At 32.2% G+C, this 23,927-nt stretch overlaps 1 protein-coding gene across 1 annotated transcript in view; it reads left to right on the top strand.

Moving 5' to 3' along the window:
• The first annotated feature begins 7,424 nt into the window (after nucleotides 1-7,424).
• Nucleotides 7,425-23,927, top strand: part of LOC101888212 (glutamate receptor 1) — a 191,261-nt gene continuing 174,758 nt past the window's right edge. Inside the window, exon 1 of the mRNA XM_059119588.1 lies at nucleotides 7,425-8,722. Within this exon, the coding sequence (XP_058975571.1) occupies nucleotides 8,527-8,722 (196 nt within the window). The 5' untranslated portion in view covers nucleotides 7,425-8,526. The remainder of the gene's footprint in view (nucleotides 8,723-23,927) is intronic.

Below are 23,927 nucleotides of genomic sequence, written 5' to 3'. Positions count from 1 at the left end.
GTTTTCAGGTGTCCTTGAAATTAATAAAGCTAGTAGTAATTGCTTTAAAGAAGATTGGCAGATTGCCTTAAATGTCTTACGGTTTATTGAAAAACTTTCAAGGATTAATTAAAATTAGGGAAAAAGGAGTTATGTTCGACTATACCGATTTATGAATCCCTCCACCATGGTATGGAGGGTATATTAAGTTTGTCATGCCGTTTGTGATCTGCATAAGATTCTATGTCGATTTAACGATGGCCGTCTTCTGTCTGCTGAAATCACTCTAGCTTCCCAACGGATTGAAGTAGGTTGAAAAAATTTTACTGAAATATGTGTTTTGTCTGCCGGAATTTTGGTATTGAAAATTTAAATACAGGCTAAAAAATATAGGCCATGCAGGACCACGTTTTGGTTAAGCCCCCATATAACTGTAATTCCTTATTTTCGGTATTTTGGTGATTTAAGCGACTTTATTCACCGCAAATGTTTCAAATTTGGTATTTGAAGTTCGTAATGGACACTAAAGCCTATGATAGGAAATTGTAAGTGCAGGTCCACGTCTTCATATAGCCCCCATATATATGTACCTTCCAATTTTCGGTATTTTGATGATTTTAGTGACATTATTCACGGGAATTGTTTCAAATTTGGTATTCGTATGGTTCTACGGTCCATGACAGAAAATTGTCTATACTGGTCCACATCTTCGTAATGCCCCCATATATCGATACCTCCTTTTATTTGGTATTTTGATGATTTTAGCGGCATTATTCACTACTGTTTCAAATTTCGTATTTAAAGTTCGTAATGATATCTACAGACTAAAACAAAAAAATCGGGTACGTAGGTCCACGTCTTCATATAGCCCCCATATAACGATACCTCCCGATATTCGGTATTTTGATGATTTTAAAAATATTTTTTACCAGAATTGTTTCAAATTTCGTATTTGAAGTTTCATATGGGTACTACAGTCTACGACAGGTCCACGTCTTTGTATAGCTTTTTTTTAGTTTCGTATTTGAATATTGTAATGACCTCCCATGCCTTCGTATAGATATATGGTTTTAAAAGTATTTTTCAATTTATTTTATTTATTTATTTCTTTTTTTGAAAATTTCCGAATTCTTTCTCAACGGTAGAGTGTATTCGGAGTTAGGCCGGCCGAAATTACTGTTTTTTATTTATTTATTTTATTTGTGTATTTTTATACCCTCAGCCACATCGTTACAGAGGGTGTCTGTTCAAACGGCCTCATAGCATGAACGGTTTTAAAAACTAGGTCTCTTTGAAAGAAATCAGGATATTTGAAGAATCATCCGAATTTGTTGAAACTTTCCGAATCCTAACTGCTTCTCAATTTTATACCCTACACCGCATAGTATTATGCCTTTGTGCAATTAATTGTAACATGGAGAAGGAAGCGAGATGGACCCATGCGAACTTTTGAGGATCTTGCGTCTGTCCGTCGAATTTATTATCCGATTGAGACGAATCCTAATGAAATTGGTGAGAATCTGTTCAAAACTGGATATAGCTACCATATATATCTCCAATCGATTCCGTTAGCCTTTTTTTGGGGGAAGTTTGTTGTATGTATGTATGTTGTCCTCCTCCGAAAAATTTTATAATTATAATTCCAGTATTATGGACATGTTAGAAATTGTACAAAATTTTTCTTTAAAGATGGACCTGATTTAGCTTGTCCTTAAATTAATATTTTTTATTGTTTTTTTTTTTTTAATTTTTCTTTGTTTTTTTTTTTTCAATTTTCAGTTGGACAGTTGATGGTCTCTAAAAAAGAAGATCTTTAAAAACTTCAAATTATGGCTTTAGGGTCCCTGAAAATTATTTTTTAAGAGTTGAAATTCTGTTCATACAATGTTTCTAATTGTAACTCTATTGATCCCTAAAAGAATATCATGTTTTCCTAGTCTCAAAAAATCCAGTAAAATATATTCTTTAAACAAAAGCTTTTGTGACTCGTTTTTTTTTTTTTTGGTTCCTAAATAAAATATGTTCTAAAAAATACATAAATATTTTAAATCCAGAGCCATAAATTCAGTTGGTAATTGAATAAATTACGTTTAGAAATTCATTTACGACTCCAATGCGTCTTGGAAAACATTATCTAAAAATTAAAGTTTACTGCTTTTTTCCCTTGAGAGTATTTTTTTTTTTTTTTGAAAATTCACAAATTCCGTTATTGGCCTTTGAAAAATATATATGTTGTATATTTTGTCTATGTAGATATTTTTTTTTAAAAAAATCATAATTCTAAGGTATTAAAGGTTTATTCTAAAAAAAAAATCTCAAAAAATTTAATTGTGTTATTCACATTGATTGCAGTATAGATGACATACTTTACTAAAAAAAAAAAACCAATCAAATATTGTATCACTCTATCGATGTTTTACACATTCCCCCTTTGGGGAATGTTAAAATATCGATTGCAAAACAGGTGCAGAAAACACGTGCCTTCATTATGTGTTTGTCACTGCCACAGGATGGTGACGGGTAACAAGTTTATAATGAACAGCGGCGTCAAATGTGACTGCAGTTTTGCGCTTCAAATGAGAACAAAGTAGACAACTATAAAATAAAAGAATTTGAATGTTTTCTACATTTTTTTGAATAAACATGTGAGAGGGTATAGCTCGCATTGCCGATAGATATATATCCTTAGCAAACGTCAGAAAAAATATGAACAGATTTCAATGGATGACAATTGGGAAAAGATTTAGTTTATAATTAATAACTCAAAAAAAAAAAAAAAAAAATAACTATGTTTAAAGTTTGAATACATTTATATAGAATCGAATTATACACTTTTTAATAATCAGCCTAAAAAATATCTATCTATCTATCTAGTGTCTCCTGATTGCTGGTATTTTTCCATATTCAATGAAATCAAGTGCCATTTAAAATTTCGAACTTTCACAAAAAAAATGTAAGTCCACTTTTTGGGATAGCATCTATAACAACAAATTTAGTTTTTCGAATTTTTGAGACTCTCGCCCGCAAATTTCTAAGCAAATAAGCTGTAGTTCGATATATCTGGTTCTCAGCAGATAATTCAGCATCTCAGAAAATATTCAATACAGGTTCAGTTCTCATTTTCTAACCAAATCATCTGCAATTTAAAATGTCGTGTCCTCTATGATTTGCAGTCCAATTTTTTGGCATAGCTCATATAACTTTAACCCAAATCTATTTCTATTTTTTTCTGTTTTAAAGCTTTCGGCCCCAGAGCAGCAGTAATTTAATATTTCGGGTCGTTTATGGGTAGATTAACTCCTCCCAACAAAATGTATTTTTTATATCCTTACCCACATGGCTTGATACGGCCAAATCCGTTTCAGGACATTTGGAGTCGATCTAGTAATGATTGCCCGTCCGTCCGTCTGTCTGACTGGTGCGCACGATAACTCTCGTAGAGAGTATTCGATTTGGTCCAAACTTGGTACATCGTAATATAATTATCAAACTTAGATCGAGTTCAGAGATGAGCAATATCGGTCCACTACTTCTGACACCTCCCCCACAAAAGGTAGGCATATTCAAAAGAATATATTTTTACTGCACAGAAAGAGAGAGGATAATCCTATTTTGTTTCAACTTTGCAAATCCTAATATTTGCATCATCAGTCAATGATGTAAGTGTCCGATAATCAAATTACACACAACGCAATATTTTTATAAAGCCAAATACTGGTGTGATGATGGAATATATCCGTCCACTCCTTCTGCAATCTCCTCCACAAAGGTTCAAATTTTTAAATATTCATGAAGCTTACAAAATGCGAAATTAATATTCGATTCCATCCAGACAAGATTTGTTATAAAGATTATGAAGATCTGACCATTTACTCTGGTACCACCCCTACAAAGGGTAAAATTTTTGAATAGCCTAACGATTATAAAATCCGAAATAAGCAGTTGGTTCTCGTCATATTTCACATATCCCATTATTTCTGTTAACACAAGATCTGCTGAGAAGATGCTTCTGGTACTCCTTCTTGTACCTTCCATACAAAGGATCAAAATGTTGAATATCCATGAAGCTCATAAAACGCGAGATAAACTTCCGATACCATTCAGACTTGGTACATCTCAATTTTTCCATCAACACAAGATTACTTATGAAGATGATGGAGATCGGACCATTCCTTCTGGTACCTCCCCACAGAGGGTCAATGTTTTGAAAAACAAAAACGATCATAAAATCCGAAATAAGCGTCCGGTTCTTTTCATATTTCACACATCCTCTTACTTCTTCTAACACAAGATGTGCTGTGAAGATTGAAAAAAATCGGTTCACTCTGCCACCAAGGCTCAAAAGTCTGAATATCCATGAAGCTCAAAAAATTCTAAATTAATACCCGAATTCGTTTAGACTTGGTACATCTCAATATTTCCAACAAAACAAGATTTGTTATAAAGATTATGGAGATCGGACCATTTCTTCCATTTGACCCCACAAAGGGTCAAAGTTTTGAATAAGAAAAACGATCGTAAAATCCGAAATAAACATCCAACTCTCTTCAAATTTCACACATGCAAACAATTTTTGCTAGCACAAGATCTGTTGTGAAGATGATGTATATCTACGAACCGCTTCTGGTACCTCACCCAAAAAGGGTAACAATTTTCAATTATTTTATCTGTCATAACTGAGAAACACGTCAGCGATTCTTTGCAACTTGCCACATTTAAATATTTCTTTAAAGCAGAAACCTGAGATCAATATGGAATTTATCGGAATTTATGATTTTGCAAAAAATTGGATATAAATGAAGTATGACAAGTAAAAAAGCTGTAAGTTCAGCCGGGCCGAACTTTGAATACCCTCCACCATTTAGTACAAATTTAACAATTTTCAAAAAAAAAAAATCAAATAAAATCCGTTAAAAATTCTGATAAAATCTTAAAAATACCGAATATAGCCATTTATTAGGGTCTATACGACGACGTGGACCTGCATAGTCAACTTTTGTCATAAGCTATTACAATATTCAAATGCGAAGCTTGAAAAAAAATATAATGTAGCTAAATCATCAAAATACCGAATATTGGGAGGTACCATGGTGGTTATAAAACGTGGACCTGCAAAGACAATTTTCTCTCATAGGCTGTAGTATCCATTACGAACCTCAAATATAAAATTTAAAAAAATTCAAAATACCGAATATCGGGAGGTATCGTTATATGAGGGCTATACGAAGACGTGGACCTGCACATACAATTTACTGTCATAGGCTGTAGTATTCATTACGAACTTGAAATACTAAATTTGAAATATTTTCGGTAAATAATATTTCTAAAATCATCAAAATACAGAATATCGGGGAATATATGGGGGCTATACGAAGACATGGACCTACATGGCTCATTTTCTGTTTTAGGATGTAGTATCCATTATGAACTTCAAATACGAAAATTGAAAAAATTCCGGTAAATAATGTCGCAAAAATCATCAAAATACCGAATATTGGGAGGTATCGTTATATGGGGGCTATACGAAGACGTGGAACTACATGGCCCATTTTCTGTTTTAAGCCGTTGTATCTATTACGAACTTTAAATATTAATTTTGAAACAATTCCGGTAAATAATGTCGCTAAAATCATCAAAATACAGAATATCAGGGAGTACCGTTATACGGGGGCTATACGAAGACGTGGACCTACATGGCTCATTTTCAATACCAAAAGTCCTGCAGACATAATACATATTTGAGTAAAATTTTATCAACCTACTTCATTTCGTTCGGATGCTAGATTGATTTCCACAGACGGATAGACGGACATTGATAAATCGACGTAGAATTTCATGCTGATCAAGAATATATATACTTTGTGGGGTGTTACAAACGGAATGACAAACTTAATATACCCTCCTCGACTATATCTCTACCTCACGTACATTCTAACATTTTCTCAAAAATTTTCACATATCTCATAAAAAATGAATGAAGCAATTAATATAGTCCAATTCTGACACGTCGCAATATTTATATCATATTTATTTACGTCCTACACGAAATGGACAATATTGGCTCACTCTTTCGGATCCTACTACATAGAGGGTCAAAAATTTGAATAATCATTATGAAAGTCAAAATATATTTAAATAATCGAACCTTGGCTGTGAATATCCATCTGGCGGCAAAACCGACTAATACTTTTTAACTTTTTCCCATTTTTATACCCTACACCACAAGGTGGTCAGGGTATTATGTCTTTGTACATTTGTTCGTAACAGACAAAAGGAAACGAGATAGACCCATAGTTCCTTTTGATGATCTGCATAGAATCACATTCTGAGTCGATTTAAGCAAGTCAGTCCGTCCGTCTGTCTGTCCATGTAACTTTGTAAACAAAGTACAGTTCGCATTTATTGCCCTATCTAGATTAAATTTTGCACAAATCATTTGTTTGGCCCAAGGACGAACCCTTTTGAAATTGGAGATAATCGGTAAAAACTTAGATATAGCTCCCTTATACATCTTCGTAAGATTTGCCTTTTATTGTGCACCAAACGTGTAATATCAGCCCGAATAGTATGGAATTTTGTACATACAACCAAATTAGCCCTGAAAATAAGTATGCCAAATTTAATCGAAATCGGTTCAGATATAGCTATAGCTGTCAGTCGTAATATGCACTCTGTAACAACAATATTTGCGGAAATATATAAAATACAGCTCAGAAATACATTTGCTTAATGTTATCGAGATCGGTTCAGATTTGGATATAGCTTCCATATATAACTTCGTCCGATTTACTTTATTGTGCACCAAACGTCTAATGGGATGGAATTTGGCACTTACGACCGAATTGAGTCTAGAAGCTAGTATGTCAAGTTTGGTGAAGATCGGTTCAGAGATAGCTATAGCTCCCGTATATACTGTTCATCCGATTTGTTATATTTGTTACCCACAGCCGTAATATGCACTCCGTAGCAATGATATTCAGGGAAATATATCAAATACAGCTCAGAAATATCTTTGCCAAATTTTATCGACATCGGTTCAGATTTGGATATAGCTCCCGTATATATCTTTATCTGATTTCAAATTAATTTTGCACCAAATGGGCAATACAAGTCCAAATTTTTAAGATACAAATTTTCGGCATATTTAGTCTTTCAAACTTTAAATTATGATTATTATCATAGCGTGTATGGTCGAATTCTCCCATAAAAACTTTTAATTGTTATGAGGAGCTTGCCCCGCCCGACTTTAAGTCTTTCTTTACTGTTTTTTTTTTTTTTTTTGCATAACTTAAAGGCGTCTGACATAGTTGTGGTATGTCGAAATACTCATTGACCACAAACTGTTTTTCCACTTGTTTCCTTGTTAATTCAATAATGGATTTTAAAACTAATAACAATTATTTTATATTATATTATCCTGCTTTTTTTTTCTTTTGCAGGCAAATTAAATGGAAACTATGATCAGCGTAAAATACTTTAAATAAAAATGTAGTCAAGTGAAATAACTTTTAATTATTATTGGCAATAACTGCTGAAAAATTGGATATTCATTAATTGCTGCTCGACAAAATTCGACAAACATTGTGATGACGAAAATGAAAAAAACGTTTAGTTTTAATTAATTCTACGAATAAATACTCGAAAGCCCGGTAAAGCCTTTAAAAATGTCAAAGCAAACTTGAAACGAAAAAAAAAATACTAAAAACGCACGGTAAGCCATGAAGTGTAATAAAAAATGAAAATGCCATTTCAAATTAGTTTTGTGTTCGAGTCAAAAAACAAATATTCGACATTAAATTTTCCGCAACAAAAAACCGAAAAAAACAAATTCTGCATTTAAAAGTGTAAACAAAATATAAAATGTCCTAATAACCGAGCATACCCAGGGGATATTCATAATTGATTTGCAAACAAGTGAGAGAGGGAGAGAGAGAGGAGAAAAAAAAAAACGTAACATAACAAGAACCTTAGCCAGAGAGCATAAAACCTGATTAAATTGCAAATACCTGAAAATGCTCAAATGACAAGTTGGGAGTTTGTTTTTTTTTTCGTGAGACCATTATAGAGGAGCTGGGTTGTCATTGTTTATTTAACAACAACAACAAAAACTGAAACCAGAAAAAAAGCCAACAAACTATAACTAAAACTAACTGCTACAGCCATAACGAGCACTGCCAGTAAATTGTTGAAAACGTGTGAGCCACATTATCTGCAGCTAAAAAAATAACTACCACCAGCAGAAGAACAGCAGCAGCAGCAACAACAACACAAACAAGAACAACGACGACGTCTACAATAATAATATCAACATTTAAGTGGTGGCTTTTTGCAGCCTTACAGCCACCCATTAAATCCACAACTAGTCCACTAACATTGCCATCAACGTCATCATATACCAGCATCAGCATCATCATCGCCATACCCAGCCTCCAGCAATAGCATAGAGTGTAAATACACACACGCGAACACACTCGTTCACTCTCACACACACACACCCATACACCCTGACACACCAACAACGGGAACTGGAACTGGAACTGCAACAAAATGCCTTTTGGATTACATTTTTGCACCGTGCTATGGATTATATTCTCCAATTCATGGCTGCCACTGCTGCCAACAACAACAACAATAACGTTAACGACAACAACAACCACCGCCACTGCCAGTTTTCATCTATTCCAGCGTTCACTAATGGGAGCAGCAGCCCAGCCATCATCATTAACCGAGAAAATTCCATTAGGTAAGTGAATACATCTTAAAGCTTTTGTGATGGGGTAGAGGGTAGAGAGGGGTGGAGGGGGGATTGGGTCTTGCTGCACTTAAATTCTATAGCCAGAGTAATAGTATTTTATTTTTAACGCGATACCACTTTTGGTGTAATGTCGACCGACAATATGTTGAAGAAAGGCAAACACACAGCACTACTGTGCATTGGAATGGAAGGGAGGAAGAAGTGGAATTGGTCGACCAGGCAAATCCCTATACCAAGGTATCGATGCAAATATTTAGTGGATTATTATAAAAAGTAATTGATATCAAACAAAACGTGGTTGTTTATGACCTTGGAACGAATCAGATTCTGATTTCAAATTTTTCTGGCCAAACCACCCTTTAATACCCTCTGCTATAAAATAAAGGGTATATTAAATTTGTCATTCCCTAAAGTGAATTTTTATATTCAGGATCAACACAAAATTCTATATGTCGATTTATCTATGTCCGTCTGTCGATATATCTGTCTGTCCGTCTCTTCAAATCTCGTTATACTCACCCCATTACAGATGAGACTTTGACATTATGTATAGGCAGAATATTTGGTGTTGAAAATGAAATATTTCGGTCCACGTTTAGGTATAGCCTCCCTATGCAACGGTACCTCCTTATCAGCAGTAATTGGACTATTCCACTTTCTTTATGACTTTTTCTGAGAGTAGTTTCACTCCTTGCTAAATTTTTGGATAAATTATTTTATTAAGCTCCGTTGGCGATTATTTAGAAAATTTTACCACGGATATCCCCCTGGGTCCTGAGATGATGATGATGGTGATATTATTATGTCTTGTTAAAGTCGGTAAGTCGGTAAAGCCCCTTAAAGATCTGTAAGTGCCTTGTATATTTCCAGTATTTGTATGACCAGCCAATATCAATATCCGCTAAGCGAACCAAAGTTTTCTGAATACGATACTGTTTTTAAGTACACGGATTTTGGGGCTTAAGATTTCATTCTCGTGATATGTTTAAAAATAACGCGATCTAACGTTTTTGAATAAAATTTACACTTTCACCTTTGGGCAGATTCCAAAACCAATTACGCGATCCTCCTCCTTTTTAAAAGTAATTTTTTATTGGCGGTCGAATATTTTTTTTTTTTTTTTTTTCAAAATCGTGGGTAGCTTCGACATTGTGGCAAGACTTGATAACATAACGAGCGATGGCCCATTAAAAAAAAAAAAAATAAAAAAATAAAAAAAAAAATACCTTTGGCCCAAAATAAGTGGCTCGTTTTGGGTGCTCCGCCTTTTCAATTTATGCCTGCAGGTTTTCTAGACCCCATAACAGGTTTACATACCCATCAAAGACAAAATGAGCTTCATCTGAAAATATTTATTAGCAACAAGTAAAAAAGGAGTAAAATCAACCGAACCGAACTTCGAATACCCTTCACCATTTTGAACGAATTTGGAATTTTTCAAAAAAAATAAAATCTAACATGTAAAAAAGCAGTTAGTTAGGCCGGGCCGAACTTTGAATGCCCTCCGCAATTTGGAAAAAAATTGGAAATTTTGAAAAAAAATAAAATCCGTTAAAAATTCTTCTAAAATTTTAAAAATACCTAAAATAACTGTTATCTCTATACGAAGATGTGGACCTTCATAGGCTACTTTTGTTATAAGCCATTACAATATTCAAATACGAAACTTGAAAAAAAGAATCACAGGCTGTAGTAAATGTTAGAAACTTAAAATATGAAATTAAAACAAAATACCGAATATAGGAAGGTACTGATATATGGGGCATATACGAAGACCTGGACCTGCAAAGACAATTTTCTGCCTTAGTATTCATTACGAACCTAAATACCAAATTTGAAACAATTCCGTTGAATAAATTTGCTAAAATCTTCAAAACACCGAATATCGGGGGTTCTGTTATATGGGTGCTATACGAATACGTGGACCCGCACAGACAATTTTCTGTCATATGCTGCAGTATCCATTACGAACTTCAAATACGAAATTTCAAACAAATTCTGTGAATATTGTACCTAAAATCGTCAAAATACCGAATATAGGAAGGTACTGATATATGGGGCATATACGAAGATCTGGACCTGTAAAGACAATTTTTTGTCTTAGGCTGTAGCATCCATTACGAGCTTCAAATACTAAATTTGAAACTTTTCCGGTGAATAATGTCACTTAAATCACCAAAATATTGAATATCGGGAGGTACAGTTAAATGGAGCTATACCAAAACGTGGACCTACATCCCTATTTTCAATACAAAAAGTCCTGCAGACAAACATACATTTGAGCAAAATTTTATCAATCTACTTCAATTTGTTCGGACGGACATCGCTAAATCGACATAGAATTTTATGCTTATCAAAAATATATATACTTTGTGGGGTCTAAAATGTGTATTTCGAGGTGTTACAGACGGAATGACAAACTTAATATACCCTCCATACTATGGTGGAGGGAATAAAAAATATTCAATGAAGCTTCACCTTTTCAAATTGGCCCTATAATACGGCACTTCAAGATTTTCGTTATTTCAATAAGTTTTGGTTCCAATTTTCATATAAATCAGCTGCAAATAGACTTATTGCATTATCAGCGGGTAGCTCTTGGAAAAGAATTAGCAACATTTTTGGAATATGCTCCTTATTTTGGCTACTCCAGATATCGGGATATTGGTCGGAATTTCCAACCACATGACTATAGCCTTGACAGCCCTTTTTAAAAATTCACGTTTATAACCCCAATAGTTATTTAGAAAATATTATTAAAATTCCACTACTAAAACATTGGCAATATTTGGAAAATATAAAAAAAAATCAGCATTATAGATTTGAAAATCCTTCAAGTAACAACCTTAAAAAAATCAGCATTTTTTGCCCGAATGGCTCTAAAAAATGTTAGAAAAAATATAAACTGTTAGCCCTGATAGGCCTAAAACTCTTATTATTTAAAAGTCAGAAGATATTGAATACATATTCTATTTTTTCAAACTTAGCTACATCGGTAGTGAGGAGGAGTTTGAGGCGCCCGGGCCTCCTTCGAAATGGTAAATTCTTAGATTTTTTAGAACATTAAACATGGAAATTCTATTTTTGTCGGTTGGGCTACTCTCCCATAAATGGAAAGACATTTCTACGAGGGTTCCTTCAAACACCATCTTTTGAAATCCTTGTTCGTTGGCATAAACGTCTTTAACGAAATATTTTTTTTTTTAATTATTAATTTTTAAAAATGCACGAGTGTAGCCTTGATGGACCTTAAAATATAAAGTTTATGAATCCACGACTATGGCCATGAGGTTACTTCAAAATTTCTTTAAAAAATTTGTTTGAAAGTTCACTTTTTTGGCCGCAGAAGTCCTTGAAAAAATATTCATTATAAATCAAAGTCTGTTGCTCTGATGGCTCTTGAAAAAATATTCTTTAAAAATGTAAAACGTATAGTCCTTGAAAAATTATTCTTAGAAAATCATCATTTGAGGTCACGGGGTTCCTTGAAAAATCATTCTTTGAAAATGTATATATTAGGCTTAAATTGTCCCTAAAAATATATTCCTCAAATAATTTAAGTTTTTTTGTTTTTGTCATGAAGGTCCGTAATAAAACACATTTTAAATATTCACGTTTTTGTTGAAAAATATTTTTTTGTTAAATTCTCGTTTGTAGGTGATGCAAAGACCAATCACCATCGATTGATGGTGATTGGTCTTTGCAAAATTCTTCTTGCCATGGGAGTCCTTGAAAAAAAAAAATTCATTAAAAAGGGGTTTTTAAAAATATTCTTTAAATATCCGCATTGTAGCTTTAACTGCTCTTGAATAAATATTTTATAAAAATCCTTAAAAAATATATTTTATAAATGCACACCAAAATTAGGTATCATGTACCCCACATTATGCAGTAGGGTATTGAAATCTCACCAGCATTGCTTTGCTTGTTATCCTTTACCTTACGGCTGTTTGAACAACAGCATCAGGGTAACCGTAAAATAATGCACAAAAAAAAGAAACAACATAAATAACTCCTTTTCTAAATTCTCAAATAAATGTGTGGCCTGGCATGACCAGCATATCCCCAAAAGAGATCACACATGCTCACCATGTGCATGTAGCTCCATGTATGTTTGAGTATTTTGGTATTTCAAAATGTGTTTTGTGCCATTTCCAGTTAAAAATGTTCTATATACATATGAAATTTTATATAGAACACACATAGGTGCTTGCATACATTCATGCTTTCATACAAATACACAGTAGTAGAACTCATCGAAATACACTTGAAAATGTTCGAGTGTGTGAACAACGTGCATTTATAACTGTTTAAATATTTCACTTCCGCAGGGCTGTTTTGTTTCATATTTTCTTGTAGCTTTTTTTTTTGTGTTCAGCAATCCAACGTGAACATGCTTGCCACAAATGCGGCAACCTCTCAAAAATTGGTTTAATGTTGTTTGTATGATTGTTAACTGCAGCAAAATTGTGCTGATGCAGCGGTCTTGGTTAAAAATCACGTGATTGTGTTACCAAGAAAATAAATAGTTTAAAAAATCTAAATCTAAAATGAAAAGGGGAATTTGGTTTTATTGCATATGGTATTTGCGATTTTTTTATAATCTTAAAATTTTAAGCAGAAATAATAAAAGCTACTATTTTTTTTAACGGATTTTATAAAAGTTTCTAACGATCAGTGTTTTAAAAAATCGATTTTGTGCAGATCATCGATTTTTTAACAAAATATTTTCCTTGAAATGTGTCCATAGGATTTAATACACCCTCCAGAATATTTTTGCGATAATATTCGGCACTTATCCTTATGTCACGGTCGATTAATACGAGCTGAGAGCAGTCACCGACTCTTATGGCTGTCCACACCATCACCATGGGCGGCGCTTGAGTTCTGGTGGCCAATCGAAGGTGCACATTTTCAGCTGACCTCTTTCGCAAGTAAAAACGATTATTTTGTTTGCTTACAAACTGTTGGACAACGAATGTTTTCTCATCGGAGGAAGCCAAATTCGGCAGTTCACCACTTTCGGCCAAGTGAAGCAACTCTTTCCCTTGCGGTGTAAGTTCTTACACTTTTTGGAATTTCACGGGATACGCTACCAGTATTACTAATTTTAGAAAATATTATTTTTTGCGCCTGTTGTGGCTCTTGAGGACCTTAAAAAGGAAAATTCGTTGATTGGTCTGTTGGTCCTTGAAAAAATATTCTTTAAAAATATAAGTTTATTTGTCTATTGGTCCTTGAAAAAATATTTTTTAAAAATCCACGTTTATTGGTGCGGAAGTCCTTAAAAAATATTCTTAAAAAATCCTCGTTTGTTGGATCCTTAAACAAATATTCTTTAAAAATCCACGTTCATTAATGTATTGGTCCTTAAAAAATTATTCTTGAAAAATCCCCGTTTATTAATGTATTGGTCTTTAAAAAAATATTCTATAAAAATCCCCGTTTATTGGTCTATGGATCCTTGAAAAATTATTTTTTAAAAATCACCGTTTTTTGGTCTATGGATCCTTGAAAAATATTCTATAAAAACCCCCGTTTAATGGTCTATGGATCCTTGAAAAAATATTCTATAAAAATCCCCGTTTATTGGTCTATGGATCCTTGAAAAATATTCTATAAAAATCCCCGTTTATTGGTCTATGGATCCTTGAAAAAATATTCTTTAAAAATCCACGTTTATTGATTCTTGAAAAAATATTCTTTAAAAATCCACGTTTATTGATCCTTGAAAAAATATTCTTTAAAAATCCAGGTTTAATGATCCTTGAAAAAATATTCTTTAAAAATCCACGTTTATTGATCCTTGAAAAAATATTCTTTAAAAATCCACGTTTATTGGTTGGATGGTCCTTGAAAAAATATTCTTTAAAAATTCACGTTTATTGATCCTTGAAAAAATATTCTTTAAAAATCCAGGTTTATTGATCCTTGAAAAAATATTCTTTAAAAATCCACGTTTATTGGTCTATGGGTCCTTGAAAAAATATTCTTTAAAAATCCACGTTTATTGGTTGGATGGTCCTTGAAAAAATATTCTTTAAAAATCCACGTTTATTGATCCTTGAAAAAATATTCTTTAAAAATCCACGTTTATTGATCCTTGAAAAAATATTCTTTAAAAATCCACGTTTATTGATCCTTGAAAAAATATTCTTTAAAAATCCACGTTTATTGGTCTATGGGTCCTTGAAAAAATATTCTTTAAAAATCCACGTTTATTTGTCTTTTGGTCCATGGAAAAATATTTTTAAAAATCCACGTTTATTGGTCTATGGGTCCTTGAAAAAATATTCTTTAAAAATCCACGTTTATTGGTCCTTGAAAAAATATTCTTTAGAAATCCACGTTTATTGGTCTATGGGTCCTTGAATAAATATTCTTTAAAAAATCCGCGTTTATTGGTCCTTGAAAAAATATTCTTTAAAAATCCTTGTTTCTATTGGTCCTTGAAAAAAATATTCTTTAAAAATCCACGTTTATTAATCCTTGAAAAAATCTTCTTTAAAAATCCACGTGTATTGGACTGTGGGTCCTTGAAAAAATATTCTATAACAAAATCCACGTTTATTAATCCTTGAAAAAATATTCTATAACAAAATCCACGTTTATTAATCCTTGAAAAAATATTCTATAACAAAATCCACTTTTATTAATCCTTGAAAAAATATTCTATAACAAAATCCACGTTTATTAATCCTTGAAAAAATATTCTATAACAAAATCCACGTTTATTAATCCTTGAAAAAATATTCTATAACAAAGTCCACGTTTATTGGTCCTTAAAAAAATATTCTTTAAAAAATCCACGTTTATTAATCCTTGAAAAAATATTCTATAACAAAATCCACGTTTATTGGTCCTTAAAAAAATATTCTTTAAAAAATCCACGTTTATTGGTCCTTGAAAAAAAATATTCTTTAAAAATCCACGTTTATTGTTCCTTGAAAAAAATATTCTCTAAAAATCCACGTTTATTGATCCTTGAAAAAATCTTCTTTAAAAATCCACGTTTATTGATCCTTGAAAAAATCTTCTTTAAAAATCCACGTTTATTGATCCTTGAAAAAATCTTCTTTAAAAATCCACGTTTATTGATCCTTGAAAAATTTTTCTTTAAAAATCCACGTTTATTGGTTGGATGGTCCTTGAAAAAATATTCTTTAAAAATCCACGTTTATTGATCCTTGAAAAAATATTCTTTAAAAATCCACGTTTATTGATCCTTGAAAAAATATTCTTTAAAAACCCACGTTTATTGGTTGGATGGTCCTTGAAAAAATATTCCTTAAAAATCCACGTTTATTGATCCTTGAAAAAATATTCTTTAAAAATCCACGTATATTGATCCTTGAAAAAATATTCTTTAAAAATCCACGTTTATTGATCCTTGAAAAAATATTCTTTAAAAATCCACGTTTATTGGTTGGATGGTCCTTGAAAAAATATTCTTTAAAAATCCACGTTTATTGGTTGGATGGTCCTTGAAAAAATATTCTTTAAAAAATCCACTTTTATTGATCTGATGGTCCTTGAAAAAATATTCTTTAAAAATCCACGTTTATTGGTTGGATGGTCCTTGAAAAAATATTCTTTAAAAAATCCACTTTTATTGATCTGATGGTCCTTGAAAAAATATCCTTAAAAAATCCATGTTTTTTGGTCTGCTGGTCCCTAAAAAAATATTCTTTAAAAAATCCACGTTTATTGATCTGATGATCCTTGAAAAAATATTTTTTAAAAATCCACTTTTTTGGTCTGCTGGTATCTGAAAAAATGTTCTTTAAAAATCCACGTTTATTTTTCAGTTGGTCCTTGAAAAAATATTCTTTAAAAAATCCACGTTTATTGATCTGATGGTCCTTGAAAAAATATTCTTTAAAAATCCACTTTTTTGGTCTGCTGGTATCTGAAAAAATATTCTTTAAAAATCCACGTTTATTTTTCTGTTGGTCCTTGAAAAAATATTCTTTAAAAAATCCACGTTTATTGATCTGATGGTCCTTCACAAAATATTTATACAAATCCACTTTTTGGTCTGCTGGTATCTGAAAAAATATTCTTTAAAAATCCACGTTTATTTTTCTGTTGGTCCTTGAAAAAATATTCTTTAAAAAATCCACGTTTATTGATCCTTGAAAAAAATCTTCTTTAAATATCCACGTTTATTCATCCTTGAAATAAATCTTCTTTAAAAAATCCACGTTTATTGATCTGATGGTCCTTGAAAAAATATTCTTTAAAAATCCACGTTTATTGATCCTTGAAAAAAATCTTCTTTAAATATCCACGTTTATTGGTCCTTGAAAAAAATATTCTTTAAATATCCACGTTTATTGGTCCTTAAGAAAATATTCTTTAAATATCCATATTTGTTGGTCCTTGAAAAGATATTCTTTAAAAATCCACGTTTATTGGTCCTTGAAAAAATATTCTTTAAAAATCCACGTTTATTGGTCCTTGAAAAAATATTCTTTAAAAATCCACGTTTATTGGTCCTTGAAAAAATATCCTTTAAAAATCCACGATTATTGGTCCTTGAAAAAATATTCTTTAAAAATCCACGATTATTGGTCCTTGAAAAAATATTCTTTAAAAATCCACGTTTATTGGTCCTTGAAAAAATATTCTTTAAAAATCCACGTTTATTGGTCCTTGAAAAAATATTCTTTAAAAATCCACGTTTATTGGTCCTTGAAAAAAATATTCTTTAAAAATCCACGTTTATTGGTCCTTGAAAAAATATTCTTTAAAAATCCACGATTATTGGTCCTTGAAAAAATATTCTTTAAAAATCCACGATTATTGGTCCTTGAAAAAATATTCTTTAAAAATCCACGTTTATTGATCCTTGAAAAAATATTCTTTAAAAATCCACGTTTATTGATCCTTGAAAAAATATTCTTTAAAAATCCTCGTTTATTGATCCTTGAAAAAATGTTTTTTAAAAATCCACGTTTATTGGTCCTCGTTTATTAAAATTCACAATATTACCTCTAATAGCTCTACGAATTATTTACCACATCCTGTGTCCTGTTATCTTTGAATTTATCCCATCCATATCAGTACTTAGAATAATACGCCTTAATTAAACCAGCATTAATCACTGGTCACTTTCGAGGATATCCACTCAGATACGACTACGAACTAAATATCCTACTTGCATTGAACATTGCTCTCTCTCCGGCAACACACACATACACGTATAAAATCCTTTGAATTGCCTCACTGTAAATCATTTGCCTATGGACAAAACAAAAAATCTTCACAAATTTGGAGAACAAAAAAAAAGATTGTCTAAAAAAATTAAATTGAAATCTTGCCTAGTTAGTAGTGTATAAATCATGTTTCACATGCATATTTACATACAAACACACACACACACACACATATGCATAGTGCACTTGCACATCTCCATATTCAATTTCTCTCTATGCTCTATATATGTCGGCTACATATGTACATACATCTATCTGCATATATGTGAGTCCATGAAATTGTAGTTTTATACATAAAATAGAACTATTCTCTATAATATTTCGAGCAGAACATGAACGTAAATGCTCGACTATGACAGACTTCACCTTGACTACCATAAAATATAGAATATCTACTCTATGGTCTTCTTAAAAAAAATTGAAAAAAATAATGGACAACAACAAAAAATATCTAACCAAAGCACACACACACCCATTCACATGGGTGCAGTAAAATGTGAATGTGCATTTGTAGTGGTGTAAGTCCAACTTATGGTAACCATGGCCATAAGACTGACTGGCTGTCTGACTGGTTAGTTGGTTTGCTGGCTGGTTGGCTGACTGACTGCTTGCTTTGGCTAGTTGAGTAACTACAAAGCATTGGAACTGCAGGATTTTGGCATACAAAAATGCCAGGTCTGGACAACTGCACATAAAAATACACACACACATGCATCGAGAATAGAAAACCCACTGAGAAAAAATAAAACCAAAAACACCCGGGATCCAGCAGCTATCCATGTTTCAAAAAACATATCCCACCATACAAATAACATAAAGCTGGACTCTTACATTTTGAAAAACTTGTATATCATAAGCAAGTCTTTTGGGGAGGATATGTAGTTGGCTCTGGGTAATACATGGTGTCCACCACACACACACACACACACCTCTCCTTGTGTATGTGGTATTTTGTGAATCTCCCCCTTTTGCCTTTTGAGTGCAGTAACATTTTACAGCCCGAATATTTTAGCCATTTACATGGATAGCTGCCATCGGTACCAGGTGTTGTTCGGAGCATAGAGTGCCTTTTTCGTTGCTTTATTGAAGATGGCAAATTCGAAAGTGCTTTAGCAAATACGTGACTCACTCAGTCACTGGTTTATGGTGTGAAAAAGTTATAGCATTACGATAAAGAGTTCTACGTCCCTTTTTGAGAGAGATAGAGAGAATGCTGGCGAATTGATTTAAAATTGAATTTATGGGAAATTAAAGGGGTTGAGTTTTTATAAAATATCAATTCAAATATATTGAACACTAGCGGGGGAATGAAGAGATGCAATTGACACAATACACAAGATCAAATTCCCAAAAAAATCATAATTTTAGCCTTTCTCAAAATATATTCTCTTCAAAATAAATTGTCAAAAAATCATAATTTATGCTATCAAATGGCTTCTAAAATATCCTTTAAGATTTGCGATTTTAGACAAATATTTCAAATATTAAGAAAAAACTTCACTAAAAAAAATCTTAAAATTTAGCAAATATTGGTTTGATATATCTCAACAAAATCCCGATTATAACCTTAAAAATATATTTAAGGTCACGGATTCGAACATGACCAGAGCCACAAGAAAATGCCAAATTTGGTGGGAATTGCCTTTAGTTTATTCTCTCTGTTATTTTTATGGGAATTCGAATTGCAAATTCAACAAAAAATGTGTTTTGGATATAGCATTAAATTTTAGAATAAATTTAGATTTTTTCGAATTGGTCACCTTTAGCACGAATTTTGGCCTTCAAACGGCCAATGAAACCGTCACACGCTGCCCGAATGTTGCTCTGCTGTATTTTGGTCCATTTCCTTGCTTGAGTTGATGGACACCTTGGAATTTTTTAGTGCCAACCCTGCTTTACAAAATACTCCAGACACAAAAATACAACGGGTTGGTATCCGGAGATTTATTCTAAAATTTGATGCTATTTTCGACATTTTTAAAATTAAAAAAAAAATGTAAAAATTATGGTGTTTGACTTTGTTGCAGTTTTTTTTCTCACCCTGTATATTGGAGCTATATCTAAATTCGAAGCGATTCTTACCAATTTTAACAGGGCTAGTCCTTGAGCCAAACAATTATTGTTTGGAAAATTTCATCTCAATCCTGTACCCCTTCTCTCTATGTATCAAAACCATACGACAAATTTAACCCCCTCCCCAGTTTTTTCTTTCTTTTCTTGAACAACGAATGCACACATTTGAATATTATCTAATTCAATTTTTCTTCGTTGTTGCTCTACGAAATAAATTCAATTGAATGCTACATTTCATTCATTGTAATAAAATTGAAAAGAAAATATATTTCAAAATCGGATCAGTCAATTCTATTCATTCGCCCGGTTGTTCGTTCGTTCGTTCGTTCGTTCGTTCATTCATTGGTTCATTCTACATCGCTCCATTCACAGCGACTGCATTCACGTATCCAGATTTTGCTGCACCAGAGATTTGGCGTTGCGTGTGGAGTGCAAGGACAATATTTTTCAGTTAAGACGGACGACGAGCAAATCACATTCAGCGTAAATTCATGAATAGAATACAAAATATAAATTAGCTTGGGATATTTATTTGAAATTACAGTTCTCAAATGTGTGGATCATATTATAAGAAGGTGATTAAGAGAAATACAATTTGAAATAATTTTTAAGCCTTTGATGTGATCAGCTTATTGGCAATAATTTTAATAACATTTTAAATTAACTTTCCTAAAATAATCAACAAAAAATCCATAAATGTCTAAGAAAGTAAAATACGATTTAAAAAATATTTAAGGACATTAATTAAAAAATAAAAAAAAAACTATCAGCGCCACAAACGTTGATTTTTTTAAAAATGTTTTAATGAAAAAATAAATACCACAAAAAGTTTTTATTTAAATAACAGGGATTCGTGACCATGTGGATTTCTTAGAGAATATTTTCAGGGGCAATCAGGCCTTGTAACTTGTTTTTTTTTTTAATACGTTGAGAGCCATAAACGTTGCAATAAAAAAATCCAGAACTTTTAAGGACTGAAACCAGTTTAGTTTTTATGTCTTATTTGTAAGGACTATAAGGACCAAGAACTTTTTTTAACATCTTTCCGTAGATCTTAAGACCAAATGGATATTTTTTAGCCTTTTTAAAAAAACAAACGACAAAAACTGCACATTTTCAAAAATTGTCTTTCAAAAACAATTTGAACCAGGAAACTGCACCACTTAAAAGAAAAGTCTATTAAAGACGACAATACAAATATATTTCGAGGACTAGGATTTTTGAGGGACATTTTTTTAACTTCTAACTGTAACTTCGCAAAAAACAAGTTTTCTAAAAATATAACTAATATTGTCTCCAATAGTCGTCAACAAATGATTCTTGGAATTACAACTCACAACCATCTCTGTTCGTGCAAATACCAATAAAAATTTCATGATTGAAGATTTGTTAGAGCTTGAAAAAAATAATAAAGAACTTTAGGGCTTTAGATCTGCAAGGTATTAAAAATACAAATTATTAAAAATCCAGGGATGCGAAAATTTTAGGCCTTGTAGAATTATTATTTACTCCCTTGGTGCTTGTTTATTGTTGTGGAGGTCCTTGAAAAATAATCTTTAAAAAGTCCACGTTTATTGTTGTGGAGGTCCTTGAAAAATATTCTTTAAAAAATCCTCGTTTATTGTAGTGGAAGTCCTTGAAAAATAATCTTTAAAAAGTCCACGTTTATTGTAGTGGAGGTCCTTGAAAAATATTCTTTAAAAAATCCACGTTTACTGTAGTGGAGGTCCTTGAAAAAATATTCTTTAAAAATCCACGTTTATTGGTCTATGGGTCCTTCAAAAAATATTCTTTAAAAAATCCACGTTTATTGTTGTGGAGGTCCTTGAAAAAATATTCTTTAAAGATCAACATTTGTTGTTGTGGAGGTCCTTGAAAAAATATTCTTTAAGAATCTACGTTTATTGTTCTATGGGTCCTTCAAAAAATTTTCTTTAAAAAATCCATGTTTATGGTTGTGGAGGTCCTTGAAAAAAATATTCCTTAAAAATATACGTTTATGTTAGTAGAGGTCCTTGGAAAAATTTTCTTTAAAAAATCCATGTTTATGGTTGTGTAGGTCCTTGAAAAAAATATTCCTTAAAAATATACGTTTATGTTAGTAGAGGTCCTTGGAAAAATTTTCTTTAAAAAATCCACGTTTATTGTTGTGGAGGTCCTTGAAAAGTGTTCTTTAAAAAATCCACGTTTATTGTTGTGGAAGTCCTTGAAAAAATATTCTTTAAAAAATCCACGTTTATTGTTGTGGAGGTCCTTGAAAAAATGTTCTTTAAAAAATCCACGTTTATTGGTCCTTGGAAAAATATTCTTTAAAAATTCCCCTTTATTGGCCCTTGAAAAAACATTCTTTAAAAATCCCCGTTTATTGGTCCTTGGAAAAATATTCTTTTAAAATCCACATCTATTTGTCTGTTAGTCCTTCAAAAATATTCTTTTAAAGTCCACGTTTATAGGTCCTTGAAAAAATATTCTTTTAAAATCCACGTTTATTGGTCCTTGAAAAAATATTCTTTAAAAAATCCAAGTTTATTGGTCCTTGAAAAAAAATCCTTAAAAATCTACGTTTATTGGTCCTTGAAAAAATATTCTTTAAAAATCCACGTTTATTGGTCCTTGAAAAAATATTTTTTAAAAATCCACGTTTATGGAGTTCCTTGAAAAATTGTTCTTTAAAAAATCCACGTCTATTGGTCCTTAAGAAATTATTCTTTTAGGAACCCACGTTTATTGTTGTGGATTACCCTGAAAAATAATTTTCTTTAAAAAATCCACGTTTATGGTTGTGGCGGACCCTGAAAAATAATTTTCTTTAAAAAATCCACGTTTAAGGTTGTGGCGGACCCTGAAAAATAATTTTCTTTAAAAAATCCACGTTTATGGTTGTGAAGGTCCTTGAAAAAAATATTCCTTAAAAATCTACGTTTATGGCTGCAGAGGTCCTTGGAAAAATATTTTTTAAAAATCCATGTTTTTATCCTTAAAAAATATTGTTCAAAAGCCCACATTCATTGATCTCTTAGTCTTCAAAAAAAAATTTTTTTTTAATATCTTTCGATTTCCAAATATAAACTCTCCCTACAACCCATTCAATTCACTTGTCTACACCTTAAACCCTACCCATTGCCACTTGAAACACCCAAAATCAGAATTCAAAAGCTAGTTTAACATTTTTTGGCCAAGCACGTTTTCCAAACAGGCACCATTTCGATTTAATATGGAATACAAAATACGCCATTGGTGAAGACGGCAAACAGGGGAAATATAAAATAGTTCAACGTCACTTTACACTCGTTTCAATTCCTTAAAGAGTGTTGATCCTTTAGCACAAGAAAAAAAATACATATAAGCATGTTTTCAAAACGCATACATGTGCAAATGGTTCCATGTGAAAACAAACACACACACACATACGATGTGTGTGTGTTTTCTTCAGGATACCCCCAAAGCATTTCCTTCATAGATTATGGGAGATGTAAAAGCTTAACAATGATCTAGACTGTGCATCTGTTCCTTGGCAAAGTTGGGCAAAACAACGAAAAACTTCTGCGAGCAAAGAAAACAAAATACGGAAGGATAAGAATTTCGTATGCGTATATAGCTCTTTCCAATATAGACAACAAGGCCAAAAACGTGCAATGAGTTCACCGTTTTTGTTTTCTCTGGTGGAAAGCTGCTATGTGTGTGTGTCAGTGTGTCTGTGTGTGCGTTTGTTTTTCTTTTTCCCCACACACACTCAGTGTGTTTTTATAGCTTTGCCTGGTTGGAAATAGGTTTCAGCACTTTTGCATAAACCCTTCCGTCCGTCCGACCTTCCTTCCTTCCCTGCTGCCATACTTTGTCTGTGCGTTGGTTTGTGGGGCCGTTAAAGTCCTTGCAGAGAGAAAAGAACCAACCAACATTGA

This window comes from Musca domestica, unplaced genomic scaffold (assembly GCF_030504385.1).
Source record: "Musca domestica strain aabys unplaced genomic scaffold, Musca_domestica.polishedcontigs.V.1.1 15, whole genome shotgun sequence".
In the NCBI taxonomy this organism is placed as follows: domain Eukaryota; kingdom Metazoa; phylum Arthropoda; class Insecta; order Diptera; family Muscidae; genus Musca; species Musca domestica.
Note: the sequence above shows the minus strand (reverse complement) of the source record. Positions and strands in the feature narration are given on the sequence as shown.